Consider the following 20,144-nt stretch of genomic DNA (forward strand, 5'->3'; position numbering starts at 1 on the left):
TGAATGCATTTCCACCATTCACATTTCCTGCTTATTTATTTATTATTTTTTAAGTTTGTAGTTTAAATTGCAGCATTTACCTTGGTGCAGCGCTGCAGAAAATCTCAAGTATGGTTGCCAGCTGTAGCTTTCAGGCATTAGGGATATTTTTTCCTTGGAACATTCTGACATGACACTCAAGGCAACGTCGGTGAATGGAGATAGCTCAGGTTGCTTGTGATGGAGATGTATTTGAGGAAGGCTTAGATGCCCATGCTGGAGAAGTGATAGTACCTGACATAGTAATAGTTCTATTATATGCTGAATAAATGGATGCCTTTCACATTTCCTTATCCGCTTTAATACTCCAGACTGATTCACTATCTGATTCAAGAAGGAAAAAAGCAAGAGCAGAGCAAGAGGCATATTTACAAATCTTTTCATTTTAAGTCTAAAGCAGCATCAGCTATCCTCGAGATAAACAGTACCACCAAAATGAGTCCATATGCTTCTCACCCTGAGTAAATTGTGTTATGTAACAGTACTCTTCCTTATTCCAAAACTCTAGCTACCACTGGAGGAAGATTGTTTGTACGAAAAAGTGCAATAGATGGAGGTGGATTCCAAAGAAAGTGCAGAATCTTAAAGAGTCAGGATATAATTACTACTAATGTTGGACAGTGTGTACAATAAAAAGTACACATTATTCAGTGCTACCTGAAATGCTTGGCATAAAATTCAACTTCTTACTTGTTATGCCAAAATCTCTTTCCTTCCCACCTCCTTTAAAAGGTCTATGAAAATCAACTATGAAGACATGTCTTAACCTATTAGTAACTTCTGTCCCAGGAAGTCCATTTTAAAAGCTACAAAAGAAGAATAGATATTAATATAAGAAATTAAAACTAAAGAATAGCAGAAAAAATAGGGACATTAAAAGAGCCAACCTAAAAACAATCAAAAGTTCAGAATATTTTTGCTGCATGAATTCTAACAGTCACAAAACCATCAATAAGTCAATGTTTGCAAAATGCTTACTATGGACACTTTCGATTAGACACTGGAAAAGATGTTAAGTAGACCCATACTAGCTCCCAATGAACCCCAAATCCAGAAAATAAGATGACATTTGCTCTAAGTGTCAAATGAAAGATTCATTAATTAAAGAATAAAGGTAGGGGCGCCTGGGTGGCTCAGTGGGTTAAAGCCTCTGCCTTCGGCTCGGGTCATGATCCCAGGGTCCTGGGATCGAGCCCCACATCTGGCTCTCTGCTCCTCGGAGAGCCTGCTTCCTCCTCTCTCTGTCTGCCTCCCTGCCTGCCTGTGATCTGTCTCTCTCTCTGTCAAATAAATAAATAAAATCTTTAAAAAAAAAAAAAAAGAATAAAGGTAGAAGAGATGTTAAAGACCAATCAGTACAATTTCTTCATCTTATGAAAGAGAAAACATGGGAGGCTCAGGGAGAAGTCACCTGACAGACCAGAGGCAGGGACTGAACTGGACTCCAAGTCTTCTGACTCCAAGCCATAGGCATGGGAATATTTTTATATCATTGGCCAACCTTTTCCCCAAAGGAAGTAATAGTTAATTCCAGAAGCAGGGTGGCTGCAATTAATGTGGCTGAGAAATAGTTCCAATTAAATTTTCTTGATGTCATAATAATAGGTCCTGTCTCTTCCAGGAAAGAGTTACTTTGGGAAGGCTTTTGATGGCTTAATACCCCATATAAAGTAGGTCTTTTGGTAAAATCAACTTACTGAGAAAAATTTCTAACACCGTAACATAATCATTAAAAAACTTTAGCCAACCAAGTCTTATAGGGCCCATTGTGTGCTAAATACGCTGGTTCTTATCTAGGGAAATAGCAGTGCCCAGGAAGTAACACTTTAAATCCCTGGCAAAACCTTCCCCTTTGTAAGTTCCAATACCACCTCCTGCAGAACCAACCCAGAGGAGCAGCTACATATGCTTCTGATGAGTTCTCCCAGTTGGCTCCTCATCATAAATCCCCACCTATCACTATAATCTACTTAAGACATGAGTTCAACACATTTTCTAGAGCGTTTTTCTAAGATTTTTGACTGTGACGTATATTAGGGAAAGCATCTTACATTGTGATCTATTATACACACATATATATATTAAACTGATACCAAATATGATGCAATGACACTTTACTATGTGCAACAACTTGTGATATTTCCTATTCCTTTCTATTCTCTTTTCTTCCGCTTAAGTGAAATACAAATATGGATCATGATACACTAAATTGATTTAGTGACTCTAATAGATCATAAGCCATTTGAGAAACACGGAGAGACCATTCATTCCTTAATTCCACATATGTTTATTGAATGCCTACCATAGGCCAAGTATTGTTTTAAGTGCTAGGAAAAAACAGCAAATGGAACAATGAAAATTTACATTCTTTTAGGGCTTACATTTCATTACCCGGAGACAGATAATGAACAAGACCAAAGTTATATGATATTGTATATTAGATAATGATGAGCTCTAAGGAGAAAACTGAACTAAAGAGGGAGACTGGAAGCACTGGTTAGGTGCTTGTGGTTTGGGACACAGTGGCCAGGAGAGTCCCCCTGAAGAAGGTGACATTTGCATAAAAACCTGCAGGAAGTAAGGAAACAAGTCTGCAGGTATCTGAAGAAGAGCTTTCCAGGTATAGAGAGAGAGACAGGTTGAATCTGAGGTCGGAGGGATAACAGATGCTAGCTTTTTTGGGTCTTTGGAGATTACTGAATGTTTCTATCCATTAAATTTGGCTTAGATGGGAAGCTGTTGGAGATTTTGAACAGCTAAGTGATATGATCTGACTTACAAGATAACAGAGTGACACTGCTAGGCGGGGCTATTGGTACTGCTGTCAAGTCATATACCTCCCCTCACAGAGGAATCACAAAGGCCCACAATTCCCTGGGCTTTACTGGGGACTTTCATTCCTATATAGTGATGTATACCCCCTGATCTGACCATTTTGTCATCCCTCCCATCTTCCTCCTGCCTTCTGGAACTTAGACTATCATCACCGAGATTCCCTACCTTCAAAATCTCTTCCCCAAATATAATCTTTAGCTTCTTGCTCTAATCAAAGCTGGCCATCTGCTGATTACACTGCTTTCCTGGCCCTCTCCAGTGCAGACCACTTTGTTCTCCCACTCCTCCTCTGCTACTGGACCTGAAAGTTTTATAGGTGCTACCTATACCCCACAAGAAGTCAAAGATATTGTTTGTCTTCCTTAAAAGTACCTACTCCTGGGGCGCCTGGGTGGCTCGGTGGTTTAAGCCGCTGCCTTCGGCTCAGGTCATGGTCTCAGGGTCCTGGGATCGAGTCCCGCATCGGGCTCTCTGCTCAGTGGGGAGTCTGCTTCCCTCTCTCTCTGCCTGCCTCTCTGTCTACTTGTGGTCTCTCTCTGTCAAATAAATAAATAAAATCTTTAAAAAAAAAAAAAAAAGTACCTACTCCTTTGAATGTAGGCCATGTACTATGCAAATTAGTCATTTAAAAAATATTCATTAACAGAACTCAGGATCAATTTCCCCCATTTCCTAAGATTTTTTTTTTTTTTTTTTTTTTTTTTTTTAAAGATTTATTTTTTTGACAGATAGAGATCACAAGTAGGCAGAGAGGCAAGCAGAGAGAGAGAGAGAGGCGTAAGCAGGCTTCCAGCCAAGCAGAGAGCCCGACGCGGGGCTCGATCCCAGCACCCCGGGATCATGACCTGAGCTGAAGGCAAAGGCTTTAACCCGCTGAGCCACCCAGGCGCCCCCATTTCCTAAGATTTAACATGGAACTCTCAGTGTGTCAGTGGCCATCACAACTCTTGTCATAGTTTTTCATGACTTTAAATTCCACAGGGAAAAATCCATTTCTATACTCAGGCCTCATGGTCTTATGAACTCATAATGTTTTAAATTCTACATTTGTTTCCCAGCTCAAAACGATCAAATCATAATCATTTTCATAAGTAATAATTTCTTCTCAAAACCTTTACACCACACATCTCTAGAATCCATCTCTTTCCTTTCCAGCTCACTCACTTTAAAACTGGGTCACAGATTGCATTTTCTGAAGATGGCCAGAACCGTAGCTCCCATTCCACCTGTTCTTCAGCAATGTGACTCTGCTTCTCTCTCAACTCTGCCACTCTTTCAAGAAGTGGAGTCCCAATACCCTGTTCTTGAATCTAGGCGAGGCTTTGTGAGTGGCACATAGTAGAATATGGCAGATATAATGCAATGCAACCACCAGCCCTGCAGTTTTTGCTTTGGTCTGGTGCAACACTTTTTCTTGGAGCCCTGAGTCTTCACATAAGTAACCTGACTACCTTAAAAATACCACACTGGACAGGACACATTTAGATGCTATGTTTAAATTTCCCAGCTGAGATTCTCCTTCAGAAATCCCAGGCTTGGTACCAGCCATGTGAGCAAAGAAAGCATCTTAGAAGTGGCTGTTTTAGACCCACTTGTTCCAGACTTTGGGCTTCGAGTTACCCTCAGCTGAGGCTCTAGACCTTGTGTAGATCGGAAAAACTGACCTCACTGTGCCCTTTCCAAAGTACTAATCTACAGAAACTGTGAACATAATAAAATATGCTAAATAAATAATAAATAATAATAAGATAAATAATAAAATAAAGTAATAAAAAGTTGTTTTACACTATTAAGTCTTGTGGTATTTGTTATACAGCAATAGATAACCAGAATAGACTTCAAACTAAAAGAGTTTTCTGATTTCATAAAAAGTCATAATATTTTGACCCTATCAGTTTTTCATTATGATGACAATGGAAAGAAATCCTCATTACCTTTGTTGTTTGGCTTCGTTTATGTGGGACAGACAGTTGATACCCATTAAATAATCCATTTACTCTCTTACATTTTCTGTATTTCCTTGAGCTGGCTTATGGACATGTGTGTAGTTCTGGCCAATAGAATATGACTGTATAGCTTTGAGTACAAGGTAGTTATAAGTAGGTGTGTTTTCTCTAACTCTTCACTTTTCTGTGTACATAGCTGGGACCATAAACTATGAGAAGACAAGATGTTACACCACAAAGGCATCCTAAATCCCTGAATCTCTGCTGTAAGAGAGTTCCTGAGGAAAACTTTCTGATTCACGTTAAACTGCAGTGTAAGCAAGAAATCAATCTTTGTTGTGTTAATCCAACTAGATTTATAGCATTATTTGTTACTGCAGTATGGTTTAGCTGACCCTAACAAGTAAAATCTTCATAATCTGTCATTATAGTCACTTTTTTGCATACACATAAGCCCTCCTTCTCCCCCCTCTCCCACCTGGGAGTTTTTTTCTCCAACTAAATTCATGTCAATGACTACTCAACTCTTCCTCCAAGCGGCTAGGGTTGGGGGGCTGGGGGCACTGACTCAGCAACCATGCTGAATTGATTTCTTTTTTAAATTCATGACCATAAACTTCAAGTAGGTCCTTGTGCTTCTTAGCTGTTCACCTAACTTCAATTTGTTCTCCAATTTCCAAAGCGACTCTTTTAAACTCTCTTCACTTTCCTCAAATCAACACCTCCTTCCCCAAATTTATGCTCAGCTGATGACTTGCTTTATATTTTACTGACAAAGTTGAAGCCACAGAAGGGAATTTCCACATGCTCCCACCCCCACATGTACCAATCTATCTGGATCTGTCCATATATTTTGCCTTCTCTTTTCTTAACTGTAGATGAGATGTCTATGCTCTTATATAAAGTCAATGACTCGAGCTGTATGTTGAATCCAGTCCCATCTCTCCTACTCAATGACAGTGTTTCTGCAATTTCTTCCTATCTTTGCTTTACTATGAAACTTTCTGTGCTGTGCATCCCAATTAGCATACAATCATTACTTCTCTGTACTGCAAAATTCCTTGGAAAAATTACCATTACTCACTGTCTTTGTTTCTTATCCTCCAAATTCTATTGAACCTCTTTAAATTACCCTCAGCACTCCTCCAAAGCAGCTCTTGTCAAAGTCACCAATGACCTTCAAATTGCTAAATCAAACAACCAATTCTCAATTCTCATTGGACACAACTGCTTAGCAGCTTTTGGAACAGCTGATCTCTAGCTGTTTAGGAAATGCCTTCTTTACTTGCTGAGACACTATTCTCTTTTGATTCCCCTACTATCTCACTGCTTCATCCTTCTTAATGTCATTTTCTGAATCATCTTCATCTTTCCGATCTCTAAGCTTTGGAATGCTCTAGGGCTCAGATCTCTGTCTCTGTTTTCTATCTATATTTATCTTTCTAGTTGATCTTATCAGATCCTATGGCTTTCATTATCAGCTATGCCATGATAAGTCCTCTATTTCCACCTCCAACTTATAGATTTTACTTCTTAGCCTGATCTACATATTGTCTTATATAGCTAACCCTCCATTTTCCCACTTGGATGCTTAATAGGGATATATTCCCTACCAGACAGAAAATAAATTGATATTTTCCTCTCTAACTTATTCCTATCATGATCTCCCTGTGATAATGAGGGGAAACTGCTTTCTATTAGATATTTAGTCCTCAAAGTTTGGGGTCATCCTTGACTCTTCTTTATCTTATATACTATATCCTGTCCTGCAGCACATCCTGTCAATTTTATTTTCAAATATATATCCTGAGCCCAATCCCTTTTTACCATTGTCTCTGCTCCCATGGTATTTCACGTTACCACCATTATAGCCCATGAATTTTTGCAATAACCTCTTACATAGTCTTCCTACAACCATTCTTGCTCCATTGTAGACTAATTTCCATGTTGTAGCCAAAGATGCATTTAGAAAGTAAGGCAGGGACACCTGGGAGGCTCAGTCAGTTAAGTGTCTGCCTTTGGGTCAAATCATGATTCCAGAGTCCTGGGATCAAACCCCATGTAGGGCACCCTGCTCAGTAGGGAACCTGCTTCTCCCTTTCCTACTCCCCCTTCTTGTGTTCCCTCTCTTGCTTTCTCTCTGTCAAATAAATAAATAAAATAAAATAAAAACACATAAAACATAAGGCAGATCACACTCTCCTGTTGCAAATGCCTCAGATAGCTTTCCATCTAAAGTATTAAGTTCTTCGAGGTGCCTGTGTGGTTCAGTCAGTTGAGCATTAGACTCTTGATTTTGGCTCATGTCATGATCTCAGGGTCATGGAATCGAGTCCCTTTGGGCTCTATGTTCAGTGTGGAGCCTGCTTGAGATTCTCTCCCTCTATACTTTCACTTTCTCTCTCTCTCTCTCAAATAAATAAAATCTTAAAAAAAAAGTATTAAGTTCTCAGTGGCCTACATGACCTGTCTCTACCATCTCTCTAACTCCATCTCATAATACTCAGACAGTTATCCACTGTGCTCCAGCCACACTCCTTTTACTGTGCTTCCTCAGCTTTACCGAGAGGTCCTTCTAAAAGCCTTTGCACATTCTCTTTTCTCAGGTTGCCACATGGCTACTTCTTCACTTCCTTTAGCTCTCTACTTCAATTTCCTTTTTTTTCCCCCCAGAAAGTCTTTTCTCTTACCCCTTACGTTCTTTATCCCTTATCCTGCTTTATTTTTGTACTTTGTATCACTTATCTTATTTGTTTAGTCAGATGCCTCCCCTTTGCAGGCCTACAATGTAAGATCCATGCAGGCAACCACTTGATCAGTTCAGTTCGATACCTTTTACTCTCGAATCCAAAATACATGGAACATACATGTGCTCAATAAATATTTGATTGAATTAATAAATAAATGAATATGGAGCTCAATTTTAGATAATGAACAAAAGTCTCCTGTCTGGAAATGCTGGGTTCACCTGAACAAAATAAGCCACGTGGATGTGTCCCTTATCTTTATTCACTATCTTCACTACCTATTTTCCAAGCTCTATTGAACTTCTTCAAATTATTCTCAGCACTGACCCAAAGCAGCTCTTGTAAAAATCACCAGTGGCTAAAGTAAGACTCCAGATATATAAAACAAACTCAAGATAGACTGTAAATTAATAGTGAATCAAGGCTATCTCTGACTTTGGCAACTATCCACAGAAGATTAGCAAAATACAGTAGAAAACAGACTTGTGTCCATATGTAATATTAGTCCATATTTCTCCTCCCAGAAAAGGAAACACATTCACACAAAACAAATGAAGTGGAAAAAAGAAAAAAAAAGGCTGACAATGAGTTATAAATTAAATTAGTGGCACTGTTACTGGTTTATGTTTGTATAGAGAAAAGATGTTAAGTTGGAGCAAGATGGGATCATTTTAGGTGTTTTTAAAAAAATATGAGAAGTCTGGATTTCCTTCTCAGATCTTTTCCAGAGATAGCACAGATGCCTATAATCATCTTCTTTTCCAAACCTTAGTCTGGAACATACAAGTTGAAAGACATGAATTTACTTATGGAGACACCAGGACAAAATATAAAAATTAGTACAGGTTTTAAAAATGCCAGATATAAAGATACAGTATTATGTGCCTCTTAAACAGTTCCAGGGATAATAAGTAGATAAATGGTCAGAAAAAAGAACAAACAGATGTAGTCTAGAAGGAAGATAGCTGGTCAGAAATAAGATGGCTGAAGAACAAAATGCCATCAGTGACATACCTAGCTTCAGGGATAGGTTGTCATGAAGATAACTGATTTTCAGTCTTGGAGCACAACCTCAGATAAATCCTTGTGGGAAGATAGGAATAGAAATAAGTTTACCAGAAGAATTGGACTTCTTTCCCTTACACCCAACTAACTTTAGATTATGCAGTGTTAGCACCATGTAAACTGTAATCAATCAATCAAGGGACTACTTTCAACCAATGCCATATGTACTACTAGAAGATATATATCTGCCAAACTCAACTTATTGATGCTCAAAATCACATTCCACCTCATTGCCTTCATAAACTTGTGCTCTGCATGCTCTATGCATGAGCATAGACTTGTGCTCTTCATAGACTTGTGATTTTTCTATTCTAAAGTCCCTCTCCCCGTCTCTGTCTCTCTCTCACATACACATGCACATACACACACACTAAAAGCCAACAAAGGAGAATGGAGATTAGAGGTTGAAGGATAACACATACCTCAAATGATTTTATAAAGAAATGATCAAATTCTAACTTCAATTGAAAATAAGATAACTAGGGGCGCCTGGGTGGCTCAGTGGATTAAGCCGCTGCCTTCGGCTCAGGTCATGATCTCAGGGTCCTGGGATCGAGCCCCGCATCGGGCTCTCTGCTCCGCAGGGAGCCTGCTTCCTCCTCTCTCTCTGGCTGCCTCTCTGCCTACTTGTGATCTCTCTGTCAAATAAATAAATAAAATCTTAAAAAAAAAAAGAAAAGAAAAGAAGATAACTAATATTGTAGGATCTTCAAAATTTAAGATTGAAAAGTCCAAATCCTTCATTTAATATATAAGTACTGGAACAATGGGACTATATATTGCAGCTCAATAAACCATATAAAACATACAAAGTTAGGGGAAAAGCTGGGATGAAAACTCAGATTTCCTAGCCCTGTGGGATAATTCTTTCATTTCACTAGTTCTCTATCTTATATATCTTTGTTATTACAGATCATTACAAAAGAAAGCACAACAAACTACCCCTTGATGGACCAGATATCTTAAATAAGTATATATTGATAAATTTATTGTTGTTATGTTTTCAGAATATACCAGAAAAGTTCATTTCAGAATATTTTAAGGACCAAAATTCTAGGAATACTGAAGAGTAACCATTCACCAGGCTTCCTAGAGTCTATATCTACACTGTCTAAGGTTAATTTATGATCTTAAAGATCACTGAGACAGAAGAAAAGTGAGAAACATATGTGTTTCAGAATCTGGGCCTTTTCTTCAGTATTGCTGCTTTCAGTTTTATTATTTATTTAAGGGATGAAAACACCACTTTGATTTTGTAGAATCTACATTATAATTCAGCCTCATTAGAGACAATTTTTCTCCTTATTTGTAAAGAATATGCAATGCTATATATTATAGAACTTCCTTGATAAATATTTCCATTACCCAATTAGATTGCCACAGTTTTAGAAAAAGACCTAGTAGGGTCTAAGTTATCTAATTTGTCATTTTGAACAAGCCATGTTTCATTTGTGAACCACAGTGAATGATTCTTGGGAATTTTATGTTGATATTTCAAGAGGCTAAGCTCAAAAAAACATAAGTATAAATGGTTCAAATCTAGACACATCCTCATCACTTGTGCAAACAAATTTTAATATAGTTATTTGGGAAAAAGAAAAATACTTGTTGTTAAGAAGATGAAGATGCATTTAAAGGTGATATGCAAAATCCAGGCAGACTTTCAATTTCTTGAAGCCAAGGGCTGTTCCCTATTTATCACTAAATCCAGTGCACTTAAATCTTGATGACATTTATAGAGCATTTACTATATGCTATATAAGCCTTAGGTATATTATACTACATTCAAAAAACAATTCTTTGAAAGTGATAAAATTATGATCCTTATTTTATGCAAGAGGAACCTGAGGTTTACCAAGATGAACTAACTTACTAGGGCCACAAAGAACTTGGGTTTTCAGATAAAGACGTTGGACACCAGCAACCTACACTACAAATCCATTTTGCAGTATTCTCAAAGATGTTTGTTAAGGTGAAAACAAAAAGGCCTGGATCACTTAGAAGACTTTCTGACCACATATATGTGTCTTTTTAATTTAATAATAAAACTGTAATTTATAGCTGATTTTAGCATGGGGAGTTAAAAGCAATTACTTTACAGCTGAAAACTCTCCTGCTCATGTCAGTTCACCACCTACAGGCCATTATTACAGCTCATCCTCCAAATCACTGCATGTAGGGAATTATATCACATCTGACAGAACTCTTTTGTAGAACCACAGATATCACCATTATCATGGCTTTTCTGATACATTCCATCAGTCTTGTTGCTGAGCCATCGCTCACATTTCTTCCCAGACTTGATCTTCTCTTTTGAAGAACACACACACACACACACACACACACACACACACACACACACTCATAGAACATTTTCTAGACATTTATGTATGTCTGGAGAAAACTTATAAGAAGGGATAATCTTGGCTGAGGATGCTCATTAATTATTCTCATCAGAGATGAATAGGGGATATATCTTTAAGTGTAATAGGAAGCTTTAGTTTATATGGAGGTGGGGAAATGTAATATATTTTTTATGAAAACTTTGAAGTGAATTAATAAACAAGGATTACTGAAAAAGTTTTTTGAGATTAGGATAAATCAGTGGTTCTTCAAATTTTCATCCTATGCTATTCACTCTTCACTATCATCAACTTGAAGATGTCCATGAATATGAACCACAAAATTTGTTCAAAGTAAGTTTTGGATCTCCATAATACCTGACTTATAATATTTGAAGAAGCAGAGTAGAAAATTCCAATGTTGTATAATTTAAAAATAACCGACAGCATTAAATTCTGCAACATAAACGGGAAGATGATTTGGTCAGCCTAGATTTTCCAAAAGGCCCAAACAGGTGAAACAGACATTACCCCAGGTAAAATCTTACATAATCACACAGACACATCAGTGAAAAGTTAAAACAGATTTCTGCCTGAGAATTCAAGAAATGTACTACCTTGCCCCACATCGGTAAGAATCCAATTACCACAAGGATGGATAGTTACCCATGGCGAAGAATGGGATTCCCAGCAGGGTGGAGTTGTACTTTCCATCAGTGATGAAGAAGATCCCTGCTGCCGTGATGATGGAGATGCACACTGTGAGCACCCCCAGGAGGCCCAGGAAGGGCTTGCTGCGCAAACAGTCCTTCATGGAGCTGGAGAGGGTGGCTGTGGTCAGGATCAGCACAAGGCTCACCAGGACCTTGCTCCTGGCCAGGATGCTGGTCTTATGAAAGTCTCTCCAGAGGCTAAAGGATGCTAAAGAGTAGAGCTGGAGGTCCTGGTGCTCCTCCTGGAGCTTCCTCATGAGCTTACAGAACTCATTCTCCCACTTCTCCCCTATGAGGTCTTGAGTGGCAGAGCCATAGGTCTGGAGGTAGTAGGTGATTTGAATGGCTCTGGCTGACTTGACCCGCTGGTCCTTGCTGTTTGGCACTTCCACTACCCCGCCTAGTTGGTGTCCAATAAAACTGTTCCTCCCATCCTTGAAAACAGAAAAAGGGGAGACTAAAGTTACCAGAGGGATGCGCATTTCAAACAACAGATTCTTATTCTAAATGAAAGAACACAACAAAGGCAAAGGGAGGCTCTTGCAGTTGTGAACGGATGTGGGTGGAGTGGCATGTGAGGATTTTATATTCAACCTTTTGGAGTGCCATGGGATACCATGCAAGATGATCAGGATTAGAAAGATGCAAAGAGTATCATGAAGCTATATAAGACTCACCACATGCATAGGAAAATGTACATAAATATTATTTTGATCTATCCCATCCATATCCCCATTCCCACCCTTTCCTTCTGTAACAGTCTACTATAACTCCTATATGCAGGATCAAGTTTGATGACTCAGTTTCAGCCAAAAGCGAAACATGGCATGAGTTAACAACATTTCAAAAATTAAAATAATAATTCATTTAATAAATACACACTAATCTTTTCATGGTTGACACACACACCTACACCGAGACATGCAAACACACACAAACATCACAAATATCCATACTCTGGGAATACAACCATATATTGCAGAATAAATAGAAGATACTAATTTTTTTTACAATAAATATAATAGGGTTGAGAGGTTTTTCTAAATATTATGTGAACACCTGTTTATTCATCACATAATTCCCTCCAAAATTGTGCCTCAGGCATTGGTTGATCTTTTCCCCATAGAACACAGTGGACAAATCCCCCAAACAAAACTGATGAGATTTCAGGTGGGGTGGCCAAAAGTCATTTTGGTTTCAGAATTTCACACAATGTAGAGCAGACCTAGTCATATGAGTAGGATATTTATAAGAGAAGCAATCACTTCTCTTTAAGGTACATTCAAGGTGGACACTGAGTTGCTTAATTCAGAGCAGTAATTCTCAGCCATTGGTGTCCCCCTCACAAAGAAATCCCTGACAGACATCACCAAATTTTCAACAATTTGGGTATTTTCTTTTTGCCACAACTGTCATTTACTTCCATGACAATGCTTGTCCAACATGATACTGAGCCTGATAGCAGGCTACAAGACAGAGCATAGCATTGAAAATGGGCCACAGGTACTGCGCAAAATGCAGGCACAATGGTAAATTTATGCTATAAGGAGAATTTGCATTTGCTACATCAAGCAAGACTTTTATCTCATGAGGGTAGAAAAGTGTAGAGTCAGAGCCAGGAACAGTTCTTTCTGGAAAGGTAGTATGGAAGGGCAACAAACCCAACAGTCTGATAACTGTGGTGATTTTCACAGAACTGTGAGGCACTGTATACTCAACGAGACAGGTGTGACAGTTCTCCTGAAGGAGAACACTTAGGTCTGAGGTACTTGTTCGCATATGTATTTTTACATATGTGTGTTGTAAACACAAACAGTTTGAAAAATTTATAGAAAGTACCAGTGGTGTTAGAAGAATCATTAAGAATTGTGAGGAAGAAATTTTTATAGTCACCTCACATACCCATTTCCCTCCCACATGGTCAATAAAAGCAATTTTTCTTTTTAATACAACCGGATCAATTCCAGTTGAACGATATATATTTTTTAAAGATTTTATTTATTTATTTGACAGACAGAGATCACAAGTAGGCAGAGGCAGGCAGAGAGAGAGGAAGGGAAACAGACTCCCTGAGGAACAGAGAGCCCGATGCGGGGCTCGATCCCAGGACCCCGGGATCATAACCTGAGCCGAAGGCAGAGGCTTTAACCCACTGAGCCACCCAGGTGCCCCAACAGTATATTTTTAAATAAGAATTTAATTTGAGTTTTATTCCCCTTTGCTTGGTAAATCTCCCACTTCCAAGGCATCTTGGAATTTCCATCTTCTTTTCCATATCTATCTATCTATCTATCTATCTATCTATCTATCTACCTATCATTCCAACTAGAGGCTCCCAATGCTCTCTTTTGAAACCTGTGGGTTTCTTTGATGAGCTGCAAGTGAAAAGATAGGAAAACTTCAAAGAAGGAGTGGGAATCGTGTCCCAGCAGTGACAGACTGGAATATGGTTTCCACTCTAAATAATCTCCATTCTTGTTCCTCAATCAGTCTTGTTTATTTTTGTTTTAAGCTTGGTATAATTTTTAGCTCCACCCCTGTTTCTACTTCTTTGAAATCCCGTCTGTGATGTTGACTTGTGCTTTTGATTATTTGAAAGAGAAAGTATTTTAAAGGCTATATTTATTCACTTAAGAATGTGCAATTCCATCTGTCTTTACTCATTCCTGTCATCAGAAAGATTTCCCAGGGATCTTTAGCAGCAGAACAAAGATTTATGCATCCCTCAGGCCTCATTTGGAGATTATAGTGGATCAAAGAGGGCACTGATAATGTTTCTGGACCAAAGTCAAAACTCTACAGAAGGCAATATATAGATTTTTAAATAACTGATCTTTATTGAGTTTAGCTAACTGCTCACCCTCCTTTTGAAGTTGTCTAATTTCCATTTCTCACAAAAGTTACTTCATAAAAGATGCTTTCTTCCCATTATATTTAAATGGATGTTACAAAATAGAACGAATTTTTCCTCTCTTAATCTATTCTACTTCATGTACCAGAATGAAATAAACAAGGTCTTTAGAAGTCCTTGAAAATTTACGTCTGCTGAAAGGTCCACATTTTGTATGGCCATTGGCCCAATCATCCTACTCAGTATAGTCTGAGAAATATTTGTAAGGTAAAGTTCTACTATTTTGTAAGGGGTGGTAGAGGAGTTTCCCAACTTTACTGATTCATGAGTGTTTCTATGTAGTAGAAACAAAAAATGAATGGAACATGTGTTTTAATTATCCTCTGGGCAGGGGCGTCTGTGTGGCTCAGTGGGTTAAAGCCTCTGCCTTTGGCTCAGGTCATGATCTCAGGGTCCTGGAATCAAGCCCCGCATCAGGCTCTCTGCTCAGCAGGGATCCTGCTTCCTCCTCTCTCTCTGCCTGCCTCTCTGTGTACTTGTGATCTCTGTCTGTCAAATAAATAAATAAGATCTTCAAAAAAAAAAAAATTATCCTCTGGGCAGAACTTCCTTGGACCTGTCAGGAATCAGGAAGTCCTGTGACCTGGGTTGCAGCATGCACCTCACACTAACTGTTTAAGAAAACTTTGGCTGGTTCATTTCCCATTGCAGGTTTCCATTTTATCATCTCTAAAATGAACAGATATGAATATATGAGTAAATGTTTATATAATATTGAAGATATATTTCAGCTCTATTAGTCTATAAATATACCACCTATAAAGTTACTCTGGTGAGAGCTGAATGCCAGAAATGATATCGTTATTATAGAGCCATGAATTGATTACTTTTATGGCATAAAACAATCTCACCAGTTGCCAGGAGGACATTTTTATTTAACAGATGAGCAAACATAGAGGCTCAGAGAAGGGAAACCTGTTAGTCAAAGTGATGAGCCTAGGGTTCCAACGCAATTCTAATTCCAAATCCAGAACTTTCTACCATTTATACTCTTAAAACGTACTGGCTTCCACTTGCATTAGGAATAAAAGAAGAATTCCTTACCATGTCTATAAGGCCCTGCATGTCCCACTGCTGGCTGAGACTCCGACCTTGTCTCCCAGCCCTCTTCTCCCCGTGAATTCTGTTCCAGTCTTCCCACCTTTCTTTCTACTGCTTGAACACACCAAGTTAATTTTCACCGCATGGCCTTTGCAACTAATGCTTTCCTCCATGATTCTTTTTTTTTTTTTAACGATTTTATTTATTTCTTTGACAGACAGAGATCACAAGTAGGCAGAGAGGCAGGCATAGTGTGTGCTCCTTGAGAGCAGGCACCTTTCCTATCTTGCTCACTGGTAATTTCCCTGTGCCTAGAACACACCCAGGTATATAATGAACATTCCCTCTCGTTTAACTCGGTTCACCTGAGATGTATATAACTAATCTTACATTATTTTTTAAGAGACCATTTTGCTAAGAACGGGAGAAGTAAGAGACAGCTCAAAGTGTCTGAGGACAGTAGGGCCTCAGAAGAAGAGAGGTATATACAGAAATTAGAGGTTGGTGCAGAAACACACACATACAAGTTTTACCCTTTTTTTCCCTGCAATCCCTTTACTGTAGTGTAACATTTCTCTACAATATGTGTCCTCTTCCATTTTCACCGCATACCAAACATGTGGAGTGGCTTGTCAACTGACAGAGGGACTTAGTACTTGGAAAAGGGTTTGTAGGTACTGTGGCCTCGGGGCAAGGGACAGCTCAAGGTTCAAGGAACTGACGGAAAGGAGGAAATCTGAGGCTAGAGAGGAAAGCAGGGCCTTTTCAGGAAGAACCAGCAAAGCCTTATTAAGGAGCTGGAATTAATTGTTCTGTAGTAAGAAACTACTGTGTTTTAACCAGGAAATGAATGGCGTGCTTTCCTTTTTGGAGTGCTCTCTCACTGCACTGTGGCAGATGACTTAGCAAGTCAAGGTGACTTGAAAGGAAAGACCTCCATTAAGAAGTCCCTGCAGCATTTCAGGTTCTTGATGCAGCATGAAAAAATGTCAGCTGAAGCTGTCTGTGGTAGGTGAATTGTTCCAAGGTGAATCGATGCATTTACAGGTCATGAGGCTACCTCATGGCCAGGAAGCGTCACATCATACTCTCCCTCCAGAAGCAGTAATGCTAGGGAAAAAAAAAATAATAATAATAATCTTGGGTTCTTTAGGTCTTATTTCATTTACAGTTACTACTTTGTAGCTCTTGAAAACTACCACGCAATCTAAAGCTCTACGGTAGAAAAGGAAATTAAAACCCTGAGACAAGATCAAAGAATAAATTCTTCAAGCGCTAGGAGAGGAAAGAGACATTAATGTCATAAACCATTGTGCAGAGAAAAAAAAAATTCAATGAGGCTTTGAAATTATAGGGGAGTAAGTGTCCTATCTGCTCAGTGTATGTGCTAGGTTGCCGTTAAGATACTTTCTGTGATTGCAAGATAATTTAGCTGCAGAGTTTCTGTCCAAGACAATCGCATTTCAGATTTCATTGATTTTCAGTGAGGTCGACACGGCAAGGATATTGGAAACTTCTAGATCGTCAGTCTTTTATTGCTGAAAAGAAAATCTACCTATCTATGTAGAGCAGACAGGGACATTTCTGAAGGAATGCTAAAGTTTGTTGTTTTGTTTGCTTGTTTGTTTAAACAAGACTTCCCCTCCTATTTATTTCCTAACTTACATCCCTTTGTTTTATTCTCAAAGTCAAATATTGTAGGATAAACTACGATTAAATAAAATCATCGGCTGTCTTGAATTTCCTCATCAGAGCTTCATGTTTAGTAGAAACAAGCAAATAATGAGAAAGCAGTTCCTATATGGTATTTAGTTAAAGAAAAAATAATCGAAACTTATTTTAAAAATGAAGGCTTTAGGGTGTCTCGATGGCTCAGGTCATGACCTCAGGATCTTGGGATGGAGCCCCACATCAGGCTCTCTGCTTAGCGAGGAATCTGCTTCTTCCTCTCATTCGCACTCTGTGTTCTCCCTCTTTCTCAAATAGATAAATAAATAAATAAATTTTAAATGAAGGCTTTAAAGCGTTAAAATGCCCTAATAAAGAATAAGTTGAATTTCTTATAAGGTCACTTTACTCAACTAGGAGAGCGTAGTAGTGTATTTTAATTTTTTTTCAAATAGGAGAAGTTAAAAAAATATACTTTATGTTGTTGAAATGAAATGCAAACTTTAGCCAGCCAGAATATAAAAGAACGTTAACAATGCATTCTAGCATATCACTTTCTAACACATGTGACAGACTTAGTTTTAAGATTTAAGAACTTTCGGGGCACCTGGGTGGCTCAGTGGGTTGGGCCTCTGCCTTTGGCTCAGGTCATGATCTCAGGGTCCTGGGATCGAGTCCTGCATCGGGCTCTGTGCTCAGTGGGAAACATGCTTCCTCCTCTCTCTCTGCCTGCCTCTCTGTCTACTTGTGATCTTTGTCTGTCAAATAAATGAATAAAATTTTTAAAAAAATTTAAGAACTATCTTTGCATCATCCTAGGTAACTCTTCCTGTCATTCTATGAGAAAGTGCTATGCCGTAGTAGTTTCAAGTCACCAAGGAGGACACAGGCACCTCGGGGCAGGGGGAGATAATGTCAGGTTATACATCTACTAAGTGGCATAGCCAATCACTTATTCCTCTTTCTGACTCGAATATGTATGTTCTTACTACAACTGCACATGTGTTTGAATAATTTATGAATATATTTGAATGAAGGGAAGTATAAGACAGCAATTATGTACACAGACTCAAGAGTCCAGCTGTCTCACTAAGAGTCCCAGTGTCAACATAGGCAAGGTGTGGAGCTGTCTGGAGGTCAGTCTTATCACAGGTTAAAATAAGAATCAGAAGGCATTGTGAGGATCAGGTGTGCTAATGCATATGAAACATTTAGATTAGTGTTCAGAAAGTGTTAGGTATTATTCTTATTAGTATGTCATAAATTAAATATTTGAATGACACTGTTTATTCACTTAGACACCTAAAATTCTTCTACATTTCCCAGCAAATAATGGGCATGCTGCTTGATTTCTCTGGATACCAACTCCATCTCAAAAATAAAAGGCTTGGTGTATATTATTTCTAAAGGTTTCATTAGCTCTGTATTTAATGATTCATCTGTGGTAAAGTCATTAGACACTGCAAAGTGGACTAGAGAAATCTACCCTAAGGGAAAAAGCAATAAGAAGGAAGAAGAAACATAAGATGGCCCATGTCCATTTCCACAAAAACAAGAAGCTTTTTAGCTCCTTTAAAATCTGGACCCCAGTAGCTTTTTTCTCTCTCTTTGAATAACTTTCAGAGAGAATTCTTCTCAAGTGGAAAAAGATCAAGAATTTGCCCAATTTTACCTAGATGTAAATCATCTCTCAGTGGCCAAATGAATTAATTTCTTATACAGTAAAATTCATTTTCTCTTCAAATATTTATTTCATGACTATTCTGTCCTCTGTATTGGTTTACTTATCACATAATTGAATAAATACATTTAATTTCTTCTTTATCGATGCCAAATCTTTTTTTATCATTTTTTTAAACTTTTTTTTAAAAGATTTTATTTATTTATTTGACAGATCACAAGTAGGCAGAGAGAGAGAGGGGAGGAAGCAGGCTCCCTGCTGAGCAGAGAGCCGGATACAGGGCTCTTTCCAGGACCCTGAGATCATGACCTGAGCTGAAGGCAGAGGCTTTAACCCACTGAGCCACCAAGGCGCCCCTCGATGCCAAATCTTTACACAAATTTCTTTTAAAAGTGTGGAAGTAGAGTTAACACCTGCTTTCACATGAGGCATAAAACAATGAACTTTCTGTTTTTCTGTAATTCATCTTAGTGACCTATCCCAAAAATTTCAATTGCAAGCAATATCACTATTTTAAGAGTCTTTCATAAAAGAATCCATAGAACCACTCATCGCCAAGTGTTCCATATCAAAGCACATTTAGCTTTAATGTTATTCTCCATAAAGGAAGCTGGCCATCATTGGTATGGGAACATCTGTGGAATGTACAAAGGCCTTAAGTGCAGTGCCCCCTCCAGGAAAGGCATCGAAAGACCTGCCATAACAGTTTTTCCTTTGCGCAAGAAGCTCTCCAAAAACCGCTCTAGCTTACAGCCACATGCTGTATCAAGAGTGTGGCACCTGAGCCATTAATACGTCTGAGTGGACAAGTAGATCAGACTAACAAGCTACACAGACAAAAAGTAGAGTTCAGTCTTTTGATTGAGAAATCAAAGTGGGAAAGAGGAAGGATCTAAAAGCATAGGTATTGTAGGTAACTACATGGAGCCGTCCTGTGGTAAAGTCTGGGCATGCTCGAGGACGCGACATACAGACAGAAACAGTCAAGAAAGACAGAGTCGTTCATTCCACTGAAGATGTATTCAGTGAACACATGTTTTGTGTCAGCCAGCTTTTGAGGTTAGAATAGTGAACAGCTATAGTTCCTATATTCAGAAACCCTATGCTTTGGGGTGAAGTGAAAGATAGGGGGAAATAAGTAAGCAGAAAGGCCTTT

General features: G+C 38.6%; 1 protein-coding gene across 1 annotated transcript in view; it reads right to left on the reverse strand.

The window, feature by feature from the left end:
- The window catches only part of PTCHD4 (patched domain containing 4), a 174,762-nt gene that overhangs the window by 111,158 nt on the left and 43,460 nt on the right, over nt 1-20,144 (reverse strand). Inside the window, exon 2 of the mRNA XM_046005933.1 lies at nt 11,641-12,121. Within this exon, the coding sequence (XP_045861889.1) occupies nt 11,641-12,121 (481 nt within the window). The remainder of the gene's footprint in view (nt 1-11,640; nt 12,122-20,144) is intronic.

Source organism: Meles meles, chromosome 5, assembly GCF_922984935.1.
Source record: "Meles meles chromosome 5, mMelMel3.1 paternal haplotype, whole genome shotgun sequence".
NCBI lineage: Eukaryota > Metazoa > Chordata > Mammalia > Carnivora > Mustelidae > Meles > Meles meles.